General features: G+C 38.9%; 2 protein-coding genes across 2 annotated transcripts in view; one reads left to right on the top strand and one right to left on the bottom strand.

Moving 5' to 3' along the window:
- The window catches only part of pgap1 (post-GPI attachment to proteins inositol deacylase 1), a 31593-nt gene extending 28444 nt beyond the window's left edge, over positions 1-3149 (bottom strand). Inside the window, exon 1 of the mRNA XM_088352456.1 lies at positions 2862-3149. Within this exon, the coding sequence (XP_088208582.1) occupies positions 2862-3053 (192 nt within the window). The 5' untranslated portion in view covers positions 3054-3149. The remainder of the gene's footprint in view (positions 1-2861) is intronic.
- Positions 3150-3269: 120 nt separating this feature from the next.
- The window catches only part of wdr75 (WD repeat domain 75), a 39594-nt gene continuing 24315 nt past the window's right edge, over positions 3270-18548 (top strand). The window contains exons 1-10 of the mRNA XM_088352454.1: positions 3270-3395; positions 3560-3679; positions 6509-6638; positions 7716-7781; positions 7912-8002; positions 13315-13439; positions 16257-16327; positions 16414-16530; positions 16606-16694; positions 18251-18406. Coding sequence (XP_088208580.1) covers positions 3594-3679; positions 6509-6638; positions 7716-7781; positions 7912-8002; positions 13315-13439; positions 16257-16327; positions 16414-16530; positions 16606-16694; positions 18251-18406 — 931 coding nt within the window. The 5' untranslated portion in view covers positions 3270-3395; positions 3560-3593. The remainder of the gene's footprint in view (positions 3396-3559; positions 3680-6508; positions 6639-7715; positions 7782-7911; positions 8003-13314; positions 13440-16256; positions 16328-16413; positions 16531-16605; positions 16695-18250; positions 18407-18548) is intronic.

Here is an 18548-nt window from a genome sequence, read left to right as displayed (position 1 = left end):
ATTTTTCATTGCCTTTGAAAAAATTTTTTAAGACTGAGTCAGCGAAGAAATCAAAACACAATTGAAATGTTATTGCAACATCCATTTTGGCCTGGTCATCGTGAAAGGGGGACTACCTCATGAGCGGTCCCTTCTCATGGTTTTTTCATTTTCCTCATGTTGAGGTTTTGAGTTTATCCTTGCCCTCATTTCGGTTTTAGATCAGGGGATGTGTCATAATTGTCTGTGGTTTGCAATAATCTGTGGTCTGTACAGCCCTTGAGACTCCTTGTGATTAAGGGCGTCACAAATAAACATGACTTGAAACAAATAAAGCAAAAACCATTGTAAAAAAAAAAAAAAAGAATGTTTACAGTACTTTATGGATCCTCAGTCAGATGACTACTAATTTGAAAAACCATTTCTGAAAAAGCTTTCTGAATGTAGCAGTTTTCTGCTACATTCAGAAAGCTTTTTTTTATCATGATGCATAAAAAAATGACTTTTTGCTTCAGTGGAAAAACATAACTGTGCTTTATTCATGACCAATTTGTAGCATCATAAAAACACATGCTTGGATGTGGACGATTGATAAATTCTACTAAATCTAGGTGCTTACATTTTTAGGTCTTTCGAAAATGGAATTGAAGACATTTTAATGCCAATTTAGGCCTTATTTTTAAAAGACTTTTCAAGGATCTTAGGAGGTAATACTTATAATTGCATGTGGCTGCTAATGTCCTCAAATACAGTGTTTTTCAACCAGTGTGCCGGGGCACCCTAGTGTGCCATGAGACCTTATCTAGTGTGCCGCTGGAATTTGCCCAATTTTATCTTTCCCAAAAATCAGGCCATTATTCAGTATTTTTGCACTCTTCAGATGAGGAACTGAAATAGTCATCCATATCAGTAGGTGACAGTAGATTTTTATATATTTTTTAATTTACTAATTATCTGCTCATGCGGTAGCACAGTACATTTAATAACATAATTTGTTTAACTAAGTGGTTTAAGATTGCACTGTAAAAAATAAAAACATAAATAAAGCAGATCGTTCTTTTTCAAGTATTATTTTCATCTTTTTATATACTAATTCTCTGCATATGAGGTAGTGAAATATTTGAGATAACTTCATTTTCAAACATTTTCAACAGACGGTGTGCCTCGAACTTTTTTATAAATAAAAGTGTACCTTGGTTCAAAAAGGCTGGAAAAACACTGCTCTAATAGATATAATTTAGGCCAGTCTACAACCATACATTTTCTATACCGCTTATCTTTCTAAGCTTGTGGGAAAGTCTACAACCAAAACCTTGCAAATACTGACAAACTTTCCTAAGATTCTTCTTTTTATCTTCAATTCTAATTCTAATTAAAATGGCATGGTGCTTTATGGCTATGAAAACACAGCTTGTAATCTTTTTTCATTCCGAATTAGCTCACTACATTTTTTTCCAATGGAAGTTATGTTATGTTTATTTGAATAGCCCTTAATCACAAGGAGTTTCAAGGGGCTGTACAGACTAGAGACTATTATAACACCATCCCCTGATCTAAAACCTACACGAGGGCAAGGAAAAACTCAAAAACCTCAACATGAGGAAAATGAAGAAACCCTGAGAAGGGACTGCAAATGACATAAACCCCTTCAAAATATGAAGGGAAACAAGTTTAAATATTCAAAAATTATACTAACTTTTGTTGGCTACTACATAAGATAAGTTTTTTTTCATTTAATATACAGAAAATGTAAGGCTTCTTTTTATGCATTTAGTATTACTGTCACGACCAGAACAGAAGTAGGACCCAGATGCGTAACGTCACTCACAATTTTATTGAATTATAGAGGAAAGGCAGTGCCAGCGATCCAGTGCTCGCCGGCCGCGGGAAGCAAGCAGCTCACGGGATCAAAGCGTGTTCCGAAAGCGGAAATAGATCTTCCGGAGCGGGAGATCGTAGCGTAGTTAGAAGGAAAAACAGGTCGTTAGCCGGGACGGGAGATCAGAACGTGGTCGGGGTCAAAAAACGGGTCGTTTGTCGGGACGGGAGATTAAACGTGGTCGGGGTCAAAAAACGGGTTGTAGCAGAAGACAAACGGGGATGACCCATTTTCCCCCTAAATGTATGACAAAATTCTATTTTTTTTGGTGTGTTTTAGAATAGTCTTAATTTTCAATGATTAAATTACATAATGGGCAGCGCGGCGGCGCAGTGGTTAGCGCGTGTGCAGGCACAGTTCTAAGGTCTTGGAAACCTCCTGTGTGGGTTCAAATCCAGCTACCGGACTTCCTGTGCGGAGTTTGTATGTTCTCCCCGTGCTTGCGTGGGTTTCCTCTGGGCACTCCAGTTTCCTCCCACATCCCAAAAACATGCATGTCAGGTTAATTGGCTGGTCAAAATTGTCCTTAGGTGTGAATGAGCGAGCAAGTTGTCTGTCCCTGTGTGCCCTGCGATTGGCTGGCAACAAATTCAGGGTGTCCCCTTCCCACTGCCTGATGATTGCTTGGATGGGCTCCAGCACCCCCGCGATCCTACTGAGGATAAGCGGTGCAGCTAATGAGATGCGAAATTACATAACATTGATTACAACGAGATAAGACAAGGCACTCTAGGATACACATGCAATAAAGACTTAAGAGAAAAATGAGGTACAAAAAGAATATTAAATAGAAGATTAAGGATATTTTTATAACAATATCTATTGCTTTACTATGGAGTTTCCAGGAGATGGTTTATTACAATTTATTATGATTTATTAATTGGAAGACATGGAATGGCGGCCTGTTGTTGTTTACACGTAAATGTTCAAAATCCCCCTACATAATTGACTCATGACTTTGACTAGTAGCTTTAGTAATCGTTAGTAAAAGTTAATTACCTACCCGGTATTCAGGATACTGGTACATAAAGGTCATACTGCATCGGTTCTCCTCGAAGCCAGTAAGCCACTCTCTCAGGCCGAGAGCCACCAGCCCGATACCGAAGCCATAAAAGAGTAGCGTGGCAAACTTCATGGCTCTTCCCCACTTTCTTGACAAGTTGCATATTTTCGCCAGCCGCTTGTCAGTTGTCATGTTGCCGGCTCGACTGCACCCGGCGCCGGGTTGACGTGCAGGAAAGCCGCTGAATGACACGGAAAGCAACTGGCACCATGACGACGGCTAGCACCTGCGAAGTCGCTTCCGGGGTGGGAGCGTCACTTCCGCTGTTTGGCGGAAGTGATAGAGAAGACGTTTCTTGCTCCCCCTCAAAAGCTACTTTTATTGTATTTATTTTTTTCTAAATGTTGTTACATTGTTGACACAAGACGCTTGTTTTTTCTGTATGCTGATATAATATTTTCGCCCACCCATATCCACCAATTGTTACTAAAGAGATTTAATTTAGAGATTGAATTTTGGGCCTGAAATCACAAGGTAAAATTATGGTCTGAACTTACGTTTGCGTGGCACCAAATATATGTAGTTCAAACATATGTTAATTAATTAATCCTATGACAAATTATGGTATACAGCATAAAATACAGTATTGTACTGTATTTTGTTTTTGTGTCAATTTTGTCCCTTGTCTTCTTCCATAGTTGACGGGGTCAAAGTTGAACTTCAAACGAAAACATGGTGGAACACGCTGATGTCCGCGTGGTTAGACGCGGAGGGTGTAAAATCAACTTTCGAGCCCCGGTGATCACGCGTGATTCCAAGTAAGTGCATTTTTGATTTATTTTGTGTGTTTAACTGCTCCACACGGGAAGTTGAACAACTTTTGCGTTTGTCAACTCATTTGCGGTATAGCCCTGATGCTAGCCAGCTAGCTTAGTTTGGGGATCTCATGTAGAACACAAACAACAATAAGTGTTTGATTACATTAAAAGTCATGATCTCATTTGCATGAATGACCAATTCGTAGACCGTAAGTCAGTGGCATTAACTATGTTCCCACTAAACTTTGTTTTGGAACATTAAAATCCGATTGATCCCAGGAATACGACACAAATCCGTTATGAGATGTGGATCAATAGATGGAAATGTATGGCGGCGGTTAGAAACCTATGGTAATATCTAACGCATTCCGGTATCCCAGGTAAAAATGTTAAAAGTGTACATATAACACTAAGGTTAGCAATTCGGTTGCTTTCTTTTTATTGATCATGGCAAGCTTTGTTTCTATGCCTACATTATTGCTTCTTCCTTTTAGCATAACTGCAAGCCGTGAGACCCTTAAAGTTTTTGTAAGTGATTTTGAATTGAATAGAAAGGCATTGTTGGAGGTAATTCAGCCAATAACAAATCAGCATATTCATGATCCAGTGATACAAGCCAGTTGCAGACCTGCATGTTATATGAAGCCTACCAATAGCACACAGGCATCTTCAGGTTCACACTGCAGAGATTAACCTAAATTCCGATTTTTTTGGGGTGTTATCTGATGTTTTCGTGAACGTGTTGACATTTCCAACTTATCTTGACTTGTCTGAGACTTGAATGAGACTTGATCTTCCTGTGTGAACGCCACAAGGGTCACGCATTTGCAGAAGAGGACACGTGACGTCAATCATAATGCACTCATATTTGCGGAAGTACTCATGGATGTTAATAGTGGAGCGTTGTCCCCCTAAATATTAATTCAATCCAAAAACTTGCTTTCCCCCATTGAATGCTATCCGTGTGGTGGGATTTTAATGTAAATCCTATATTGTTTTCTACCATTAGAGTAAAACCTAAAATAAATCAAACTAGTCAAGTCATATTTATTTGTAGCCCTTAATCACAAAGAGTCTCAAAGGGCTGCACAGACCAAAGATTATTGCAAACCACAGACTATTACACCATCCCCTGATCTGAAACCTACACGAGGGCAAGGAAAAACTCAAAAACTAAACAAATAATGAAAATATAAATACAGTTTGTGCTTTACATCCAAACTTAAACTTTGTTTTCCATTAACAATATTCTCCGTCAAAACAATACAACTTCAAAAGGGGAAAACAATGGGAATATAAATAAAATTTGTGCTTTTCACATTGGGATTTTGTGTATCCTCATATTCTTTTTAACCTATTGTATCTTCTGCTCTGCATTCAGTTTTTTCAGCTGACTATGATGTTTTGTCATGTAGTGCCGTTTTGCATTAAATTCCTTAATTGCGACCACATTAGCTCCACAAAGAAGACATACGGGTTTACCTGCAAAGTCAGTAAACAGATATTCTACCTCTGATCGGTTTTGAAAGGCTCCGTTTTCCGATTCTACTCTTTGCCCGGCCATTGTGAGGGTTAAGCATCCGTGTAATTCACAGCAACAGAAACGTCACCCTGCTTTTCTCCGTTTAGCCCATCGTTACAATGTGATCGATAAAAGCTCGTTCCCGGGCGTCCCGTCTCTGCTTCCTGAGACTCCTTTGCACATCTGTTCTCCTCTGCACTATCGTACTCCAGTGTTATTGTTATTGTATAGTGACTTGTTTACCTGACAGCCCATTTTGCACATCTGGTTAGCTGCTCCTCTTGCACTCTTTGCACTACTGTATAATACTATACATAGCTATAATTATTTAGTATATTATTCGTACTTCAATACTCCAACTCAATACAACATTTTATTTATATCTGTACATTCAAGGAAACTGTGTGGGTCAGATGTATCGACATTTCGTTCTGTATACGCGTGTACAAGAATGACAATAAAGTATATCTGAATCTGAATCTTAAAGTGGCTGCGCTCGTCAGGCTACAGCTAACTCGATTGATGCGGGAACATTTCCAGGAAGTCTTGTCAGCAACTGAAGCGCTGCATTGTGGTATCTATAGTCTGAGAGTTCTCAGGGTTCCATAGAGCTGGGCCATTATAGTAGAAGTATATAAAATGATTTCACAGGCTGGATATAGTTGTATATACAATTGCCGGATGCCGTGAGTTTGACTTATATGCACTAGACTAGAGGACACTATCGCATTAAGAATGAACTCGAGCGACATGTTGTGAATCCGTGATGTGATGTTACAAGTGTTCATCTTCCATGAACGTGTGATTTAATGGCACACCGTGGTTTCGTCGGCCGTGGTTGTTGATTTCCTCCCGTCTGGTTGAAGGCAGAATAGTGAGACCTGCCGCTTTTCGATAATGCACAGTCCGCAGAAAGGCATCTCGACATTTCACCCAGCATTCACATTCTAAAAGATGAGACCACATATGAAAGTGGCCTTGGTCTGGTGTGAGAAAAGCGGATTTTTTCCGATGAGGCAGACTTTAAATTGTACACGTTTCTTGCTCTTGCAAAATACTTTGTTGTGGATGACAAATAATGGGGAAAATGCCGTTTCGAAAACATAGTATTACACATCGTAATGTGAAAACGTCTTAAGGTAGGGGTGATGTAAATCTTTGGTCTACTTTATTTTGTTGGGTAGTGTGTGATCACAGATTTGCTCCATTATCCCTGGTCTTCACCATATAACCTCATCAGTGGACTCAACCATTTGGCAAATGGTAGCACCAAACTCCAATAAATCTCTACCTGTGTTTCCCCACAGGTTCCTCCTGTGCCCCTCTGGAGAATGCGTGAAGGTGTACAGCACGTCTACCGAAGAATGCATTCGTGACTTGCAGGGTCACACTGATCTGGTTACTGGGGTGCTGCTCAACCCTTCCAATCACCTGCAGGTTATTATAGTTCCTTCATACTTTTTTTGTAGTTTATCGTATTCTTTGTACTTTTCACTACATTTTCTTACTTTTAGTTGTTTACAGTTTTTTTTCAGTACCTTAAATTGCACTGTTATTCTTTTCATTGTTAGCAGAACTGTTTAATACCTTTTAGCATAATTTTTATACTTTTTAGTATTTTTTTGGGTGGTTTTACATTCTTTATAGTACTTTTAACTGCTTTATTCTTTGCAGTATTTTTTAGCACGTTTCAGTACTTCTATTATTTGCAGATTTTCTTTCAATACATTTCTTATATTTTGGTTTTCAACCTAAACTGCCTTGCTTGGTTGAAGGATAGTGGCAAGAAAAATATTTCGTAAGGTATGAAAAACATGCTGAGGGTAGGTAGAGAATGACTGCCCTCTAAAGTGTAGTACATTATATATTTCAACAATTTATTACATTTTGATTGATTATGTATAGCTCAGGTAGCTGCTACGTGCTTAAAGTGACTAGGGCAAAAACAGTCCACTATGTTAATGTGTTTTTATTTTATTTTTCTCAATATAACATCCTGTTTTAATAAAAAAAATATCAGTAATTGTAAAAGTCCCCAGGAGCAGGATTTTAAATAATCGTAAGAGTAGGAAAACAGTTATCATGCATCCCTAATTATTTTTCAGAGTTGAGTTGTCAAGTTTAAAACTTGAGATTGTAGTAGAATAAGGAAAATAACACACTCTGAGTCGGAGATTTAGGTTTTTGACAACCCTTCCATCAGAGGGTGCTTCCAGAATCTGCTCGGGGAGGAAAAAACACGCTCTGCCTATGGCTAGGGGCTCATTTATTGGAAAACACAAGAATGAAACAACACATCTGATTGGCCTAAGCGAGATCACATAAATTCATGAAAGAATCTGATTGGTTTAGACAGGACTCGCATGTTTAAATGCAGTTTATAATGTTGGTCGCTAGATGGCGTGCAAGTATAATAAATGAGCAATAAAAAGATAAGAGTATATAAAGGTATGAGTATAAAAAGCACATTTAAACCATAAATTCCCTTGCAGTGTAACTACGTTTTTGTTGCAGGTGTATTCAAGCTCTAAAGATGGCACTGTCCGGCTTTGGGACTTTGCAGATGGAATCCTCATTAAGGTAATTAAGTATTTTTATTAGTCCATTTTTGGGGAGCACACTTCTAAAGGACGTACTCTGAAATGGACCCATACGTTGTATGTTTTAGATGACATTCTTTCAACTCCGAATCATTTCTGATCTCTCCTAGTCTTACTTTGTGGGACATCCAATCCACGCCATTTATGCCTCGGAACATCACCAAGGAGTCGTCTTCATTGTTATTCCGGATAAAAGAGTCGGTAGGCAACATGTCATGATATTCACTAGATTTCTTTTACAACAATAACAAAAAATAATCAAAGAATACAGTGGAACCTCGGTTCTCGACCATAATCCGTTCCAGAACCCTGTTCGAAAACTGATTTGTTCAATAACCGAAATCGTTTTTCCCATTAAAAGTAATGTAAAATCGTTTTAATCCGTTCCAACACCCTGAATGTTTACCATGAACGTAAACATGAAGCTAACCCAGGCTAATCGTACGTTCGCGTTAGCGTAATCTTCGGAAGATTACGCTAATATAAACGTGTAAAAATTTAAAAAAAGGATTATGAATAGGATTTCTTACCTCTGTGGTGGACGGTGGGGAGAGAAAAATCCTCAAAAGTTTTTCAACCTCTTCCAAAACTTGCGGCAGTTGCTTGCTTATAGCGCCAACTTTCTTAGCCGCATCACTCGATTTCACAGCCTCCTTATTCTTTAGTATCGTACTGATCGTAGATTTAGCCATGCTGTATTCACTAGCAAGATCGGAAATTCATACACCTCTTTCATATTTATTTCATATTTATTATTATGTCTTTCTTAAAGGCAATAGTTGGACGAACAACTTGTCTTTTTTCACCTGTCCTGCTTGCACCGACCTTCTTCGGAGGCATAATTAGGGGCTAAAACACCCGTACGCCGTAAAGCATCGCACCCTAGCGTACCGGCGTTCGAACTCCGACTTTTTGACAGAACAGCAAAGCAAGAATTTCTCGAAATTTTTGGTCGAACACCGATTTGTTCGAACTGAGAGGCGTTCGAAAACCGAGGTTCCACTGTATACAGTAGACCCCGGGATGCGATGCCCCTGCCTTTCGACGTTTTCACTTTAAGGTGTGGGAAAAGAAGTTTTTTGTGCCCCTCTTTATGGCATTTTCCTCACTGTACGACATCAACAAATTGTTTTTTGTACGGTAAAACTACAAAAAACTACCCTAAAAATTCAAACTTTGCAGTCTTTGCGCGCATTTGGTTTCTAAGATACCTGTGTTGGTATTTATGAGCATCATTGTTATAGATGAGGCTCTTGTGTAACATTTTTTTCACTAACAGGATAATCTAATTTATTTTTTTCCTACGTTAGAAAGCCAGTGTTACTGACAGTTTGGTACAAATCAGCATGTTGTTGACATAAGTCTATGACAGAGTGTGCTGTCTTTTTGTTCACACGGCTCTCATTCAAGCTTTTCCTCATGTTGAGGTTTTGAGTTTTTCCTTGCCCTCATGTAGGTTTTAGATCAGGGGATGGTGTCATAATAGTCTGGTTTGCAATCATCTGTGGTCTGTGCAGCCCTTTGATAAAGGGCTATACAAATAAACATGACTTGACTTGACTAACACGGCAGCCATATACAAATAACACAAACTAATGCGGTGCGTGCGTGCTGACGTCTCACAATAAAGTCCTAGAGTAAGAGCCCTATAAAATTCACAATACTTAACATCTCATTTGGGGAAACTACTGTAGGATCCTTTTTCAGCGGTTCCTGTGTCTTTAAACACTACTTGCTCCAAAACTCCAGCTTTCTCCTCATTGAGAGAAGTCTTGTCAGCTATCATAGACAGACAGAGATAGAGAGAGGTGGAGGATACAGATCGAAGGAGAGAAGGGAGGGAGTGAGACGGGAAGAGAGAGGGATTGGATAGTCACTTTATATTGTCTTACTGTTGACTTTAGTTGTGAACAAAATATTTGAAGTTCAGTTGCTTATTTCTACTTGACCAGTTTGTAAAAGTTTTATTTATTTTACACTGCAGTGTTGAACACACTTTATATTGTTGCACCGTTTTCCTTGGGCTGCGTAAAAATACTTGAGGTATACCAGCATATGTCTACTTGAGCAGTTGTCTGACTAGAACTAGCGATTCATAAAGTTACAATTTTTAAACAAAAATACATGAAGTATAGTAGGCTATGTCTACTTGACCAGTTGTCTCAGGTTGTGAGAGATACATTTAATTTATTAAACTCACTTTATTATTGTTTACTGCTGTTTTTATTTAATTATGCTGCTTATGTTGGTTGAACTTCCAAGTGTAGGATAAATCTGTTTTTGGTGAGGTGCCATAAATATTACAACGTTCCATAACACAACTACCTGTCCTTCTCCATTCAACTGACTCAAATATTGCTCAGAAAATTTCAAATTCTTTGACATACAACTATTTTATTTTAATCCAACAGAAATAGTTACTTTCCCTGGTAATTTATTACTTGTAGAGTAATTCTGTTTTTATTTCAGTTACTATCTGGAAGAAGTAGTGAGTAACATTAAATAATAAACATATTAAATTAACGTGCCCAATATGGTTTTGGCTGAACTATTTCCTAGAATGCCTATCTCTCTTGCTTCAGATCAGAATCTCGAGTGCTTTGTGAAAACTTTGGCAAGTCGTCCATTTTTTGTTCTCCATTTATAAGGTATGGGTACAATGACCTACAGTGATGCTAAAGGGAGAAGCAAAAACATGAAAACCATGGAGACAAAGCCTGCCATTATCAAGAAAGAAGAAGGCGCACTCTTGTTAAGTTGTATGCCCAGTAGACAAATGAGACTATTATTAAAAACAGTGAGGCAATTAAAGGGAGTCTTCTAAGGGTATGGCAATCCCAAGTGAAAGTGTTCATTTTTAATCCCCCATCAAGTCAAGTTGAATCATGTAATATAAGACCCTGATCTAAAACTTACATCAGGGCAAGGAAAGAAACAAAACTTCAGAATGAGCAGACCATGCACAGATATCAATATCAAACATAGGTAATAACACGGTACAATTGACAGCTTCCTGAGGTCAATATCATACACAAGCTGTTGAAGAGGAATGTGTTTTAAGCCTAAGCAAAATAATTTCCGTCTTATAATATTTTTATAAAGGTTATTGGGGGTTCAAATACATTGGAATCCGGTGCTTGTTATCTTTGACGTTTTTTTTCTCCACTGTTTCTTTCTCTAGCCACTCATGTTAGCCACTATGCCCCTGCTCTACAGAAGTATTACTTTGTGATCCTACCTCAGAATGGATTAACTTGGTGTTCCAGGGGTCTGATGCAATGTTCCCTCTAGGCTGTGCGCAATCGCGCACTGCCCGCACATTCTCAGCGCACAAGAAAAACTAGCCAGCGCAAAGTTCCCTCTAAGCTGCGTGTGTGCGCAATTGCGCACCACCCAGAGCTTTTCCGCGCACATGAAAATCTAGCCAGCTCACAAAAATCAGGGCTCCAAATTGCTAATTAAGAAGCGAATTAAGTCAAAGTTACAGTGCATTAAGGTAAAAATACACGGGTTCCCCTGACGCTGTGTTCTAAATGCGGTATTTTGAAGTCAAGGTCGAAGTAGAACAAAGTTAAGTAAAGTCAGTAGAGTCTTTCGAGAACCGGCTTCTTCGGCTCGGCTCACTAAAAGGAACCGGCTCTTTCGGGTCCTAAACAGCTCTTTAGGTCGTTTTTGCTTCTTTTATCCCTATATGACCAAATATTATGTAAAATTATGCACAAAATGAGTTAAAGGAATAGGGGAATAGAACAAAAAAGAAAAAAAATACCAAAATGAAAAAGGAGTGAAAAGCTGAGAAAAAAACAAAACAAGAGGAAGAGAAAAAAGAAGGAAAAATTCAGAAAAAAGCCAGAAAAAAAGAAAAGAAAGAAAGGAAAAAAGTAAATAGAGAACAAAAAGAAAAAAAGTAACAGCTATAAAACATAAACACAATGAGATTTTTTTTTTAAATGAATTTTAAAAAAATATAGAAATATATAGTGAATCTTGTTGCCAACATTGTACTTCCACTCAAACATGTGATTAAATACAGTTCTGTATCTTGCAACCGACTCAATAAGCCTCCAAAATGTTCGTATTATGCGAGAAAATATACCAGGAAAAAAAAGAAATGGAAATCTTGTGAAAGAATTGTAAAAACAAATGACGTTTCGAGGCCATTTGCAATAGTACATTTGTGAATTCATTCAAAAGTGAAAAATAATTTTGCATTGCCGGAAACTCAGCAAAATCTAACTTGATGTCAAGTTTTGGACGTGTTTGATCATGACTAAGTTGCCACACTCGGGATTGCCGTTGCTCACTGTCGTTTCAAGCGTTGCTCACCGACTTTGTGTGAACGCTCAGACCCCTGGAAAATTACCAGGAACATTGGTCTGCTGTAGAGCTAAGATTTATGGCCCGAGCCCGAACCCGAACCCGAGGCAATTTCGGGCCGGGTCGGGCCTGAAATGTCAGTCATACGGTCGGGTCGGGTCGGGTTCGGTCCTGCTTTTTTTTTTTTTTTTTTTTTTTTTTTAAATTAATTCATAATGTGTTAAATGTTCATTAAAAATATATACTTAAACTATGTATGGATACTAGACCAAGGAATACTTGTTATAAAATAAATAATTTGGATAAAACGGAGAAGGAGCTGTAATTGCTTTTAACGGAGCCAGAGCATGCTCTGTGCACGTGACGTGACGTGAATGCTGTCCTCTTAATAATCTTCCCCTCCGCAAATTCGCGTGATTTTGGCCTGGTATCCCCGATATGGAGTCGGACCAACAAGAAGTTAAGGATAAACTCAAAAGAGGAGAACTGACGAGGAAAACGCACTCTGGTAAGAGTCAAGTGTGGAGCAATTTCAAATTGATATTAGAAAATGATACACAGACTTGCGTTGGCTTCGCTGAGTGTCAATGTGGCAATTTGCTCGCATACGATAGCAAAAAGACTGGGACCTCGACGCTGATCAGACATTTAAAAAGCTGTCCTGGCAAAAGTAATGAACGTCAGAGTAATGATCAAGTCGTCAAAATGACGGACGCCCTTAAATGTTTTCGCTACCTCGAAAAAAAACCCGTCAATGACAGATTGTCGCTTAATGTGACATCTGCAGTGCAGACACAGAAATATAAAAGATGTAAATGTTTATACAGTTTTATTTAACTTAGGCCTAGATGTTGTAACAAAAGGCAGAGTTTAATTTGTTATCATAAATCACCCCTCCTTATAAATAAAATATGTAATTTCGGGCCCCTCGGGCCGGGCCAGCAAATCCAGTTAATTAGTCGGGCTCGGTCCGGGTCGGGTTTATTACCCCTCGGGCCTGCGTCGGGCTCGGGTGCTTTTTTTGGGCCCGATCTTACCTCTAGTCTGCTGTATCTTAAATGTATATTTGGGTATTTACCACTCTGTCCCCGCTAGGTGGTGCCAAAGAACAATCAGTTATACTAAGTGTGCTTTTTTTTCCTTTTTGTGAAAGAGGTAACGAGGTAAAAGGTTACAATTTGTGTGTGTGTGTGTAGAGCTTTTCGAGCTGGTGGCTATGGAACTGCCGCAGAGCGGAGAACAAAAAGTCTACGGCCTGGAACTTTTGGCCGTTCTCCCAGATGTCAGCACCAGTCCGGAATCCATTGCCATTGGCAGAGGGGTGCGTAGGCGCTTTCTCAGAGTTTTTTTTCCCCTCTTTTTTTTTTCTTCTTTTTTTTAACGGTGTAAAAGCGTTTCCAAGTGTGTCAATGGAGTCTTTGTTTTATTGTGTAAAACCGAGACTGTCCGAACAATTGCTACTTTAAATAGTTGATGGATACAAGCGGCTATTTTCTATTTTATTTCTTTAGTTTGTGTTGTTTAAAAGCATACATGTTAAGTTAGAAATTCAGTAGACTCTCAAAATGAGGAGAGAAGACATCAATGGATTTCGAGCTTGTAAGGAGATCAAGGAGAGAAGCTTTCAGATAGGAAAATAATAATAATAATAATAATAATTTCCTTGTATTGTCATTCTGTGTAACAATGTACACAGAACGAAATGTCGATTGCACCTGGCCCGTTGTAGCGAGCCGATGCAGCCGCAGCCAACAGAGGGCGCCGCCGACCACTTTTTAAGTCTTAGGAATGACTCGGCCGGGGCGCGAACCACCGACCTCCCCCGTTCATTGAATCGACAAGGTTATAAAAATAATGTTTGGGAACCTTCTGCGTGGGTTCAAATCCAGCTCCAGATTTCCTGTGCGGAGTTTGTATGTTCTCCCCGTGCTTGCGTGGGTTTCCTCCGGGCACTCCGGTTTCCTCCCACATTCCAAAAACATGCATTTCAGGTGAATTGGCCGGTCCAAATTGTCCCTAGGTGTGAATGAGCGAGCGAGTTGTCTGTCCCCGTGTGCCCTGCGATTGGCTGGCAACCAGTTCAGGGTGTCCCCTGCCCACTGCCCGATGATTGCTAGGATGGGCTCCAGCACCCCCGCGACCCTACTGAGTACAAGCGGTGTAGCTACTGAGATGAGATTGGGTGAGGAAATCAAAGAACAGCAACATGATTGGCCGATAGCGACAATGATGTAATAGTCGAAACAACGAACTGGCATCCAATAGAATCTTTGCATTTGTCCAAAATTGCTAATAATTCAATTCCCAGTGTGTAATATATTGCAACCCTTTGTGTTATAAAAATCTTGTATTCATTTTAAATAACACTACCGATTTAAATGATAAGCATGCATCTCACAATCATTTTAGAATTCTATCACACCAAATATAAAAATTAGAATAGTCTGCCATCTTCCTTCTACGGAAGCCCAAATGACCATTTTACTTGTTCCAGTGGTCGAGCTGGCAACATGCAATGAAAATATGCAACATGGTAGCTTCTTCCAGTGGTTCTTTTTTTTTATTTATTTTTTTTAAGGCCACTTACCACACTGAACCCTACATGTGAGAACGGCATCTTCAACACACGCACACACACAGTTTCCTTCTCTAGTCATTTTGCTGGATACTATGGCTCACTGCTATTGTTAGCGACTCCTGCTATGTCCCTCAGTATCACTCGCCTTCCACAGCTGGTCGTGTAGGCAAACCTCACTGAGTTCTGGGTCCCTGTTTTGGGCTCAAACCAGTTTTGGTCCTGAACCCAGACTTGGTCCTACTTCTTATCAAAGTTACATTCTTGCCCTTCTTTTCTGCTCTAGAAATACGAGTTGAAATCTTTTTATGTAGTGGGGTGGGTGGGTTGTTAAGATACCTGAACCACTAGGGTTGTAAGGGCACCATTTCCTGTGGTCTATCTTGGGCAAGTACAGCCTGATGGCACCCATCCCTCTTCAGGCACACAAAGTAGTCACCCAAACACACCCTTCCTCCTCCTGAGTCCTCACAAACAAAATTGGATTAGGACTCGGGTTGGTTCGAGCTATACTACTTGCAGGTTAGATTTTTTTTTTTTTAGGCCCCATCAGTTCTTAGTTTTAGGCGGCTTCTGCCTTTTCCCCACTGTTTCCTTCTCTAGCCACTTATGTTAGCCGCTTTGCTGTAGGTTAAAGCTTGCCTCTGCTTGTTAGTTTTTGTTAAACTTAAGTAGCTTCTTTGCTAGCTGGTAAAGTTACCCACTGACACCACCTCGGGCCAACCTCAACTCTTCACTCTTCTCAGCTGCTCCAGGTTTATCCAACTCGCTCAGTCTTTTATTGTCGCTAACAGGGATTCACACTAGCTTTTATGTCCTGTCTCTAACTGACGTACACTAGGATATGTATACCTGAGCAGTTGTCTGACTAGAAATTGTGATTTATTCAGTTTTTACAATTTATTTTTGTTGTGAAGTATCGTAGGCTATGTCTACTTGACCAGTTGCCTCAGGTTGTGAGAGATAAATGTAATTACTTAAACTCTCTTTACATTGTTTACTGCTGATTTTTATTTCATTATGCTGTTAATGTTTGTTGAACTTCAAGTGTTTGATAAATCTGTTTCTGGTGAGGTGCAATAAATATTGCAAGGTTCAATAACACAACTACCTGTCTGTTTTTCTCCATTCAACTGACTCAAATATTGCTCAGAAAATTTCAAATTCTTTGACATACAACATCTTATTTTTTTAATGTGACGAACGTCACTTTTTCCCCTACTGTTTCCTTCTCTAGCCACTTCTGTTAGCCTCTTATGTCCTGTCGCTAACTGAATTTCACACAAGAAAATATGGAAGTAGGTTTTTAAATTTTGCCAAGTACGATCCTCCAGCCTTCCGTAGGGTGTCTTCTTCGAATGCACACAATCTCGCTCCATTCTAAGCTACAACCACTTTTAATGGTGAATTATTACTCACTGTCACTTTAATTTGCATTTTGGATATGTAACCGTTTTCAATGGAGAATTTTCAGTACACGCTACAAGAAATGATGTTCCGGGGCCTCAAATTGCGCCCAAGCAGCAGTTTGAACTCCACTGATCTGAATATTTGTTGTTACAGGGAGAATATATCGCTTCAGTCAAAGATTTCCACCTAAGTGTGTATTTCTTCAAGGAAAATACTGTCTTCAGGTGAGCTTCAGAACAGTTTTTGTGTTTCTTTTTGAAACGGTGTCGTGAGTCAAGACCACCTTTGGTGACTCAATTGTTTTCCAAAGTTTTCCCCTGAATCGCGAAAAGAAAAAGGGAGCTAAAAACAGCTTCACGTGCGTCGCCTGTCACCCCAAAGAAGACGTCATTTCTACAGGACATCAGGATGGAAAAATCCGCTTATGGTAAGTCGGGCAGGACAAAATCTATGAAATGTGAATTTAGATTGTGTGTTTTTTTTTTTTTTTGTGTTTATTTAGGAGAAACTTCAAGGACCAGAAGGAGTACACACATACTACACTACACTGGCACCACGGTGCCGTCAGTTCGCTGTGCTACACTCCCGAAGGCATGACTTCTTTATTTTGTATTAGCGATGCACGATAACTGAATTTTTAATCCCCGCTTTCAGAGACCGACACAGATGTATTTGTATTTTTTTGACCTCGAGAAAAAAAAGAGAAAATACACTCACATTAGCATGCTAAACTACAACACAGCACCCCGAGGCCATCCTGTTATTAAACAACAAAAGGATACTAATGGAAGTGTGAATTTCCCTACTATCTCTCTCCCTATCTATCTCTCTATATCTCTCTCTATATATCTCTATCTCTCTTTATATCTCTTTCTCTATATCTCTCTATATCTCTATATTTCTCTATCTCTCTATATCTCTCTGTCTATATATCTATCTATATCTCTCTATCCCTCTATATATCTCTATACCTCTATCTCTCTTTATATCTCTTTCTCTATATTTCTCTATATTTCTATATCTCTCTATGTCTATATATCTATCTATATCTCTCTATCCCTCTCTATATATCTCTATACCTCTATCTCTCTTTATATCTCTTTCTCTATAGATCTCTATATTTCTCTATATATCTATATCTCTGTCTATATATCTATCTCTCTCTATATCCCTTTCTCTATCTCTTTTTCTCTTTCTCGCTCTCTTTATCTCTATTACTCTATCTTTCTCTCATTAAAAGGTAGAAAGGCACAACCACGTTTTTCTGCTACTATTCTATATAATTGCTAAAGCTTCCAAGCCTGTAGCTTTATAAATTATTTAGATACTTTAGTTTGTATGTGTGTTTTCCAGCTTAATTGATTGTTTATTATGACCCCTAAAAACGTAATATCTGATACAGTGTCTATTGCAGCACCATCTATTTTTACTTCTAAATCTTGATTTGCCTTGCGATTACCAAAGAATATTACTTTGGTTTTATTTAAATTTAAAGATAATTTATTTTTATCCATCCATACTTTTAGGTTAGTTAATTCACGATTAATACAGGTTACCAAATCGATATAGTTATCATTTGAATAGAAAGTGTTACTGTCGTCTGCAAATATTACTTTTTTCAATCGTTTTGAAACTTTAAAAATATCGTTAATATATAAATTAAATAACTTTGGACCCAGGATAGAACCCTGTGGTACTCCGCAACAGATGTCCAAGTATTCAGATGACAACTCTCCCATTTTTACATACTGCTTCCTCCCCGTCAAATAACTGAATCCATTACAAAGCCACGCCCCTGATGCCTGATCTTTCCAGGTTTTTTTAATAGTATATTATGATTAATGGTATCAAATGCTTTTATTAAGTCAATAAATACCGCGGCTGCGCATCTCTTTTTCTATGCTATAAGGAACATAAATCCTACAATCTTGCAAACAAGTAATATCCACAGATTGAATATTACAGCCTTGCATCAAGTGACTAATTATCATGGTTTGCCAATAACTGTGATGTCGTGTATGGCTGTCATCAGCCCATTAATTATAGTGCATTCCTACTTTTTTATTTTATAGAAAATTGTGTGAACCTGCTTTGTTGACTAAGTGTTTCAGGATATTTCAAATAGAATTGTATTATTTTGATGCCAGGTACAAACCTACTTAGTGTAGGTGAAGAGTCAGTGCTGGTCCAGTGGAAACACGGTCAGAACCAGCGAGACTTTCTTCCCCGACTCGGTGCCGCCATCACGCACGTCACCGTATCACCCGACGGCATGCTTTTCGTCACCTCGCACAGAGATAACAGTAAGGCGATTTTCTTTTATGGCACCTTAGTCGAAATAATCAAATATCATACTTAATCTGACGGCGGACCGTAAGATTGTCGCGACTGTTCAATGGCACCAGTCACTGAAATCGGTCACGCCACGTATCATTGGACAGCTTC

The sequence above is a fragment of the Urocampus carinirostris genome, chromosome 14, assembly GCF_059441175.1.
Source record: "Urocampus carinirostris isolate Australia breed hairy pipefish chromosome 14, RoL_Ucar_1.0, whole genome shotgun sequence".
In the NCBI taxonomy this organism is placed as follows: Eukaryota; Metazoa; Chordata; class Actinopteri; order Syngnathiformes; family Syngnathidae; genus Urocampus; species Urocampus carinirostris.
This window is presented reverse-complemented; position numbering and strand designations above follow the sequence as displayed.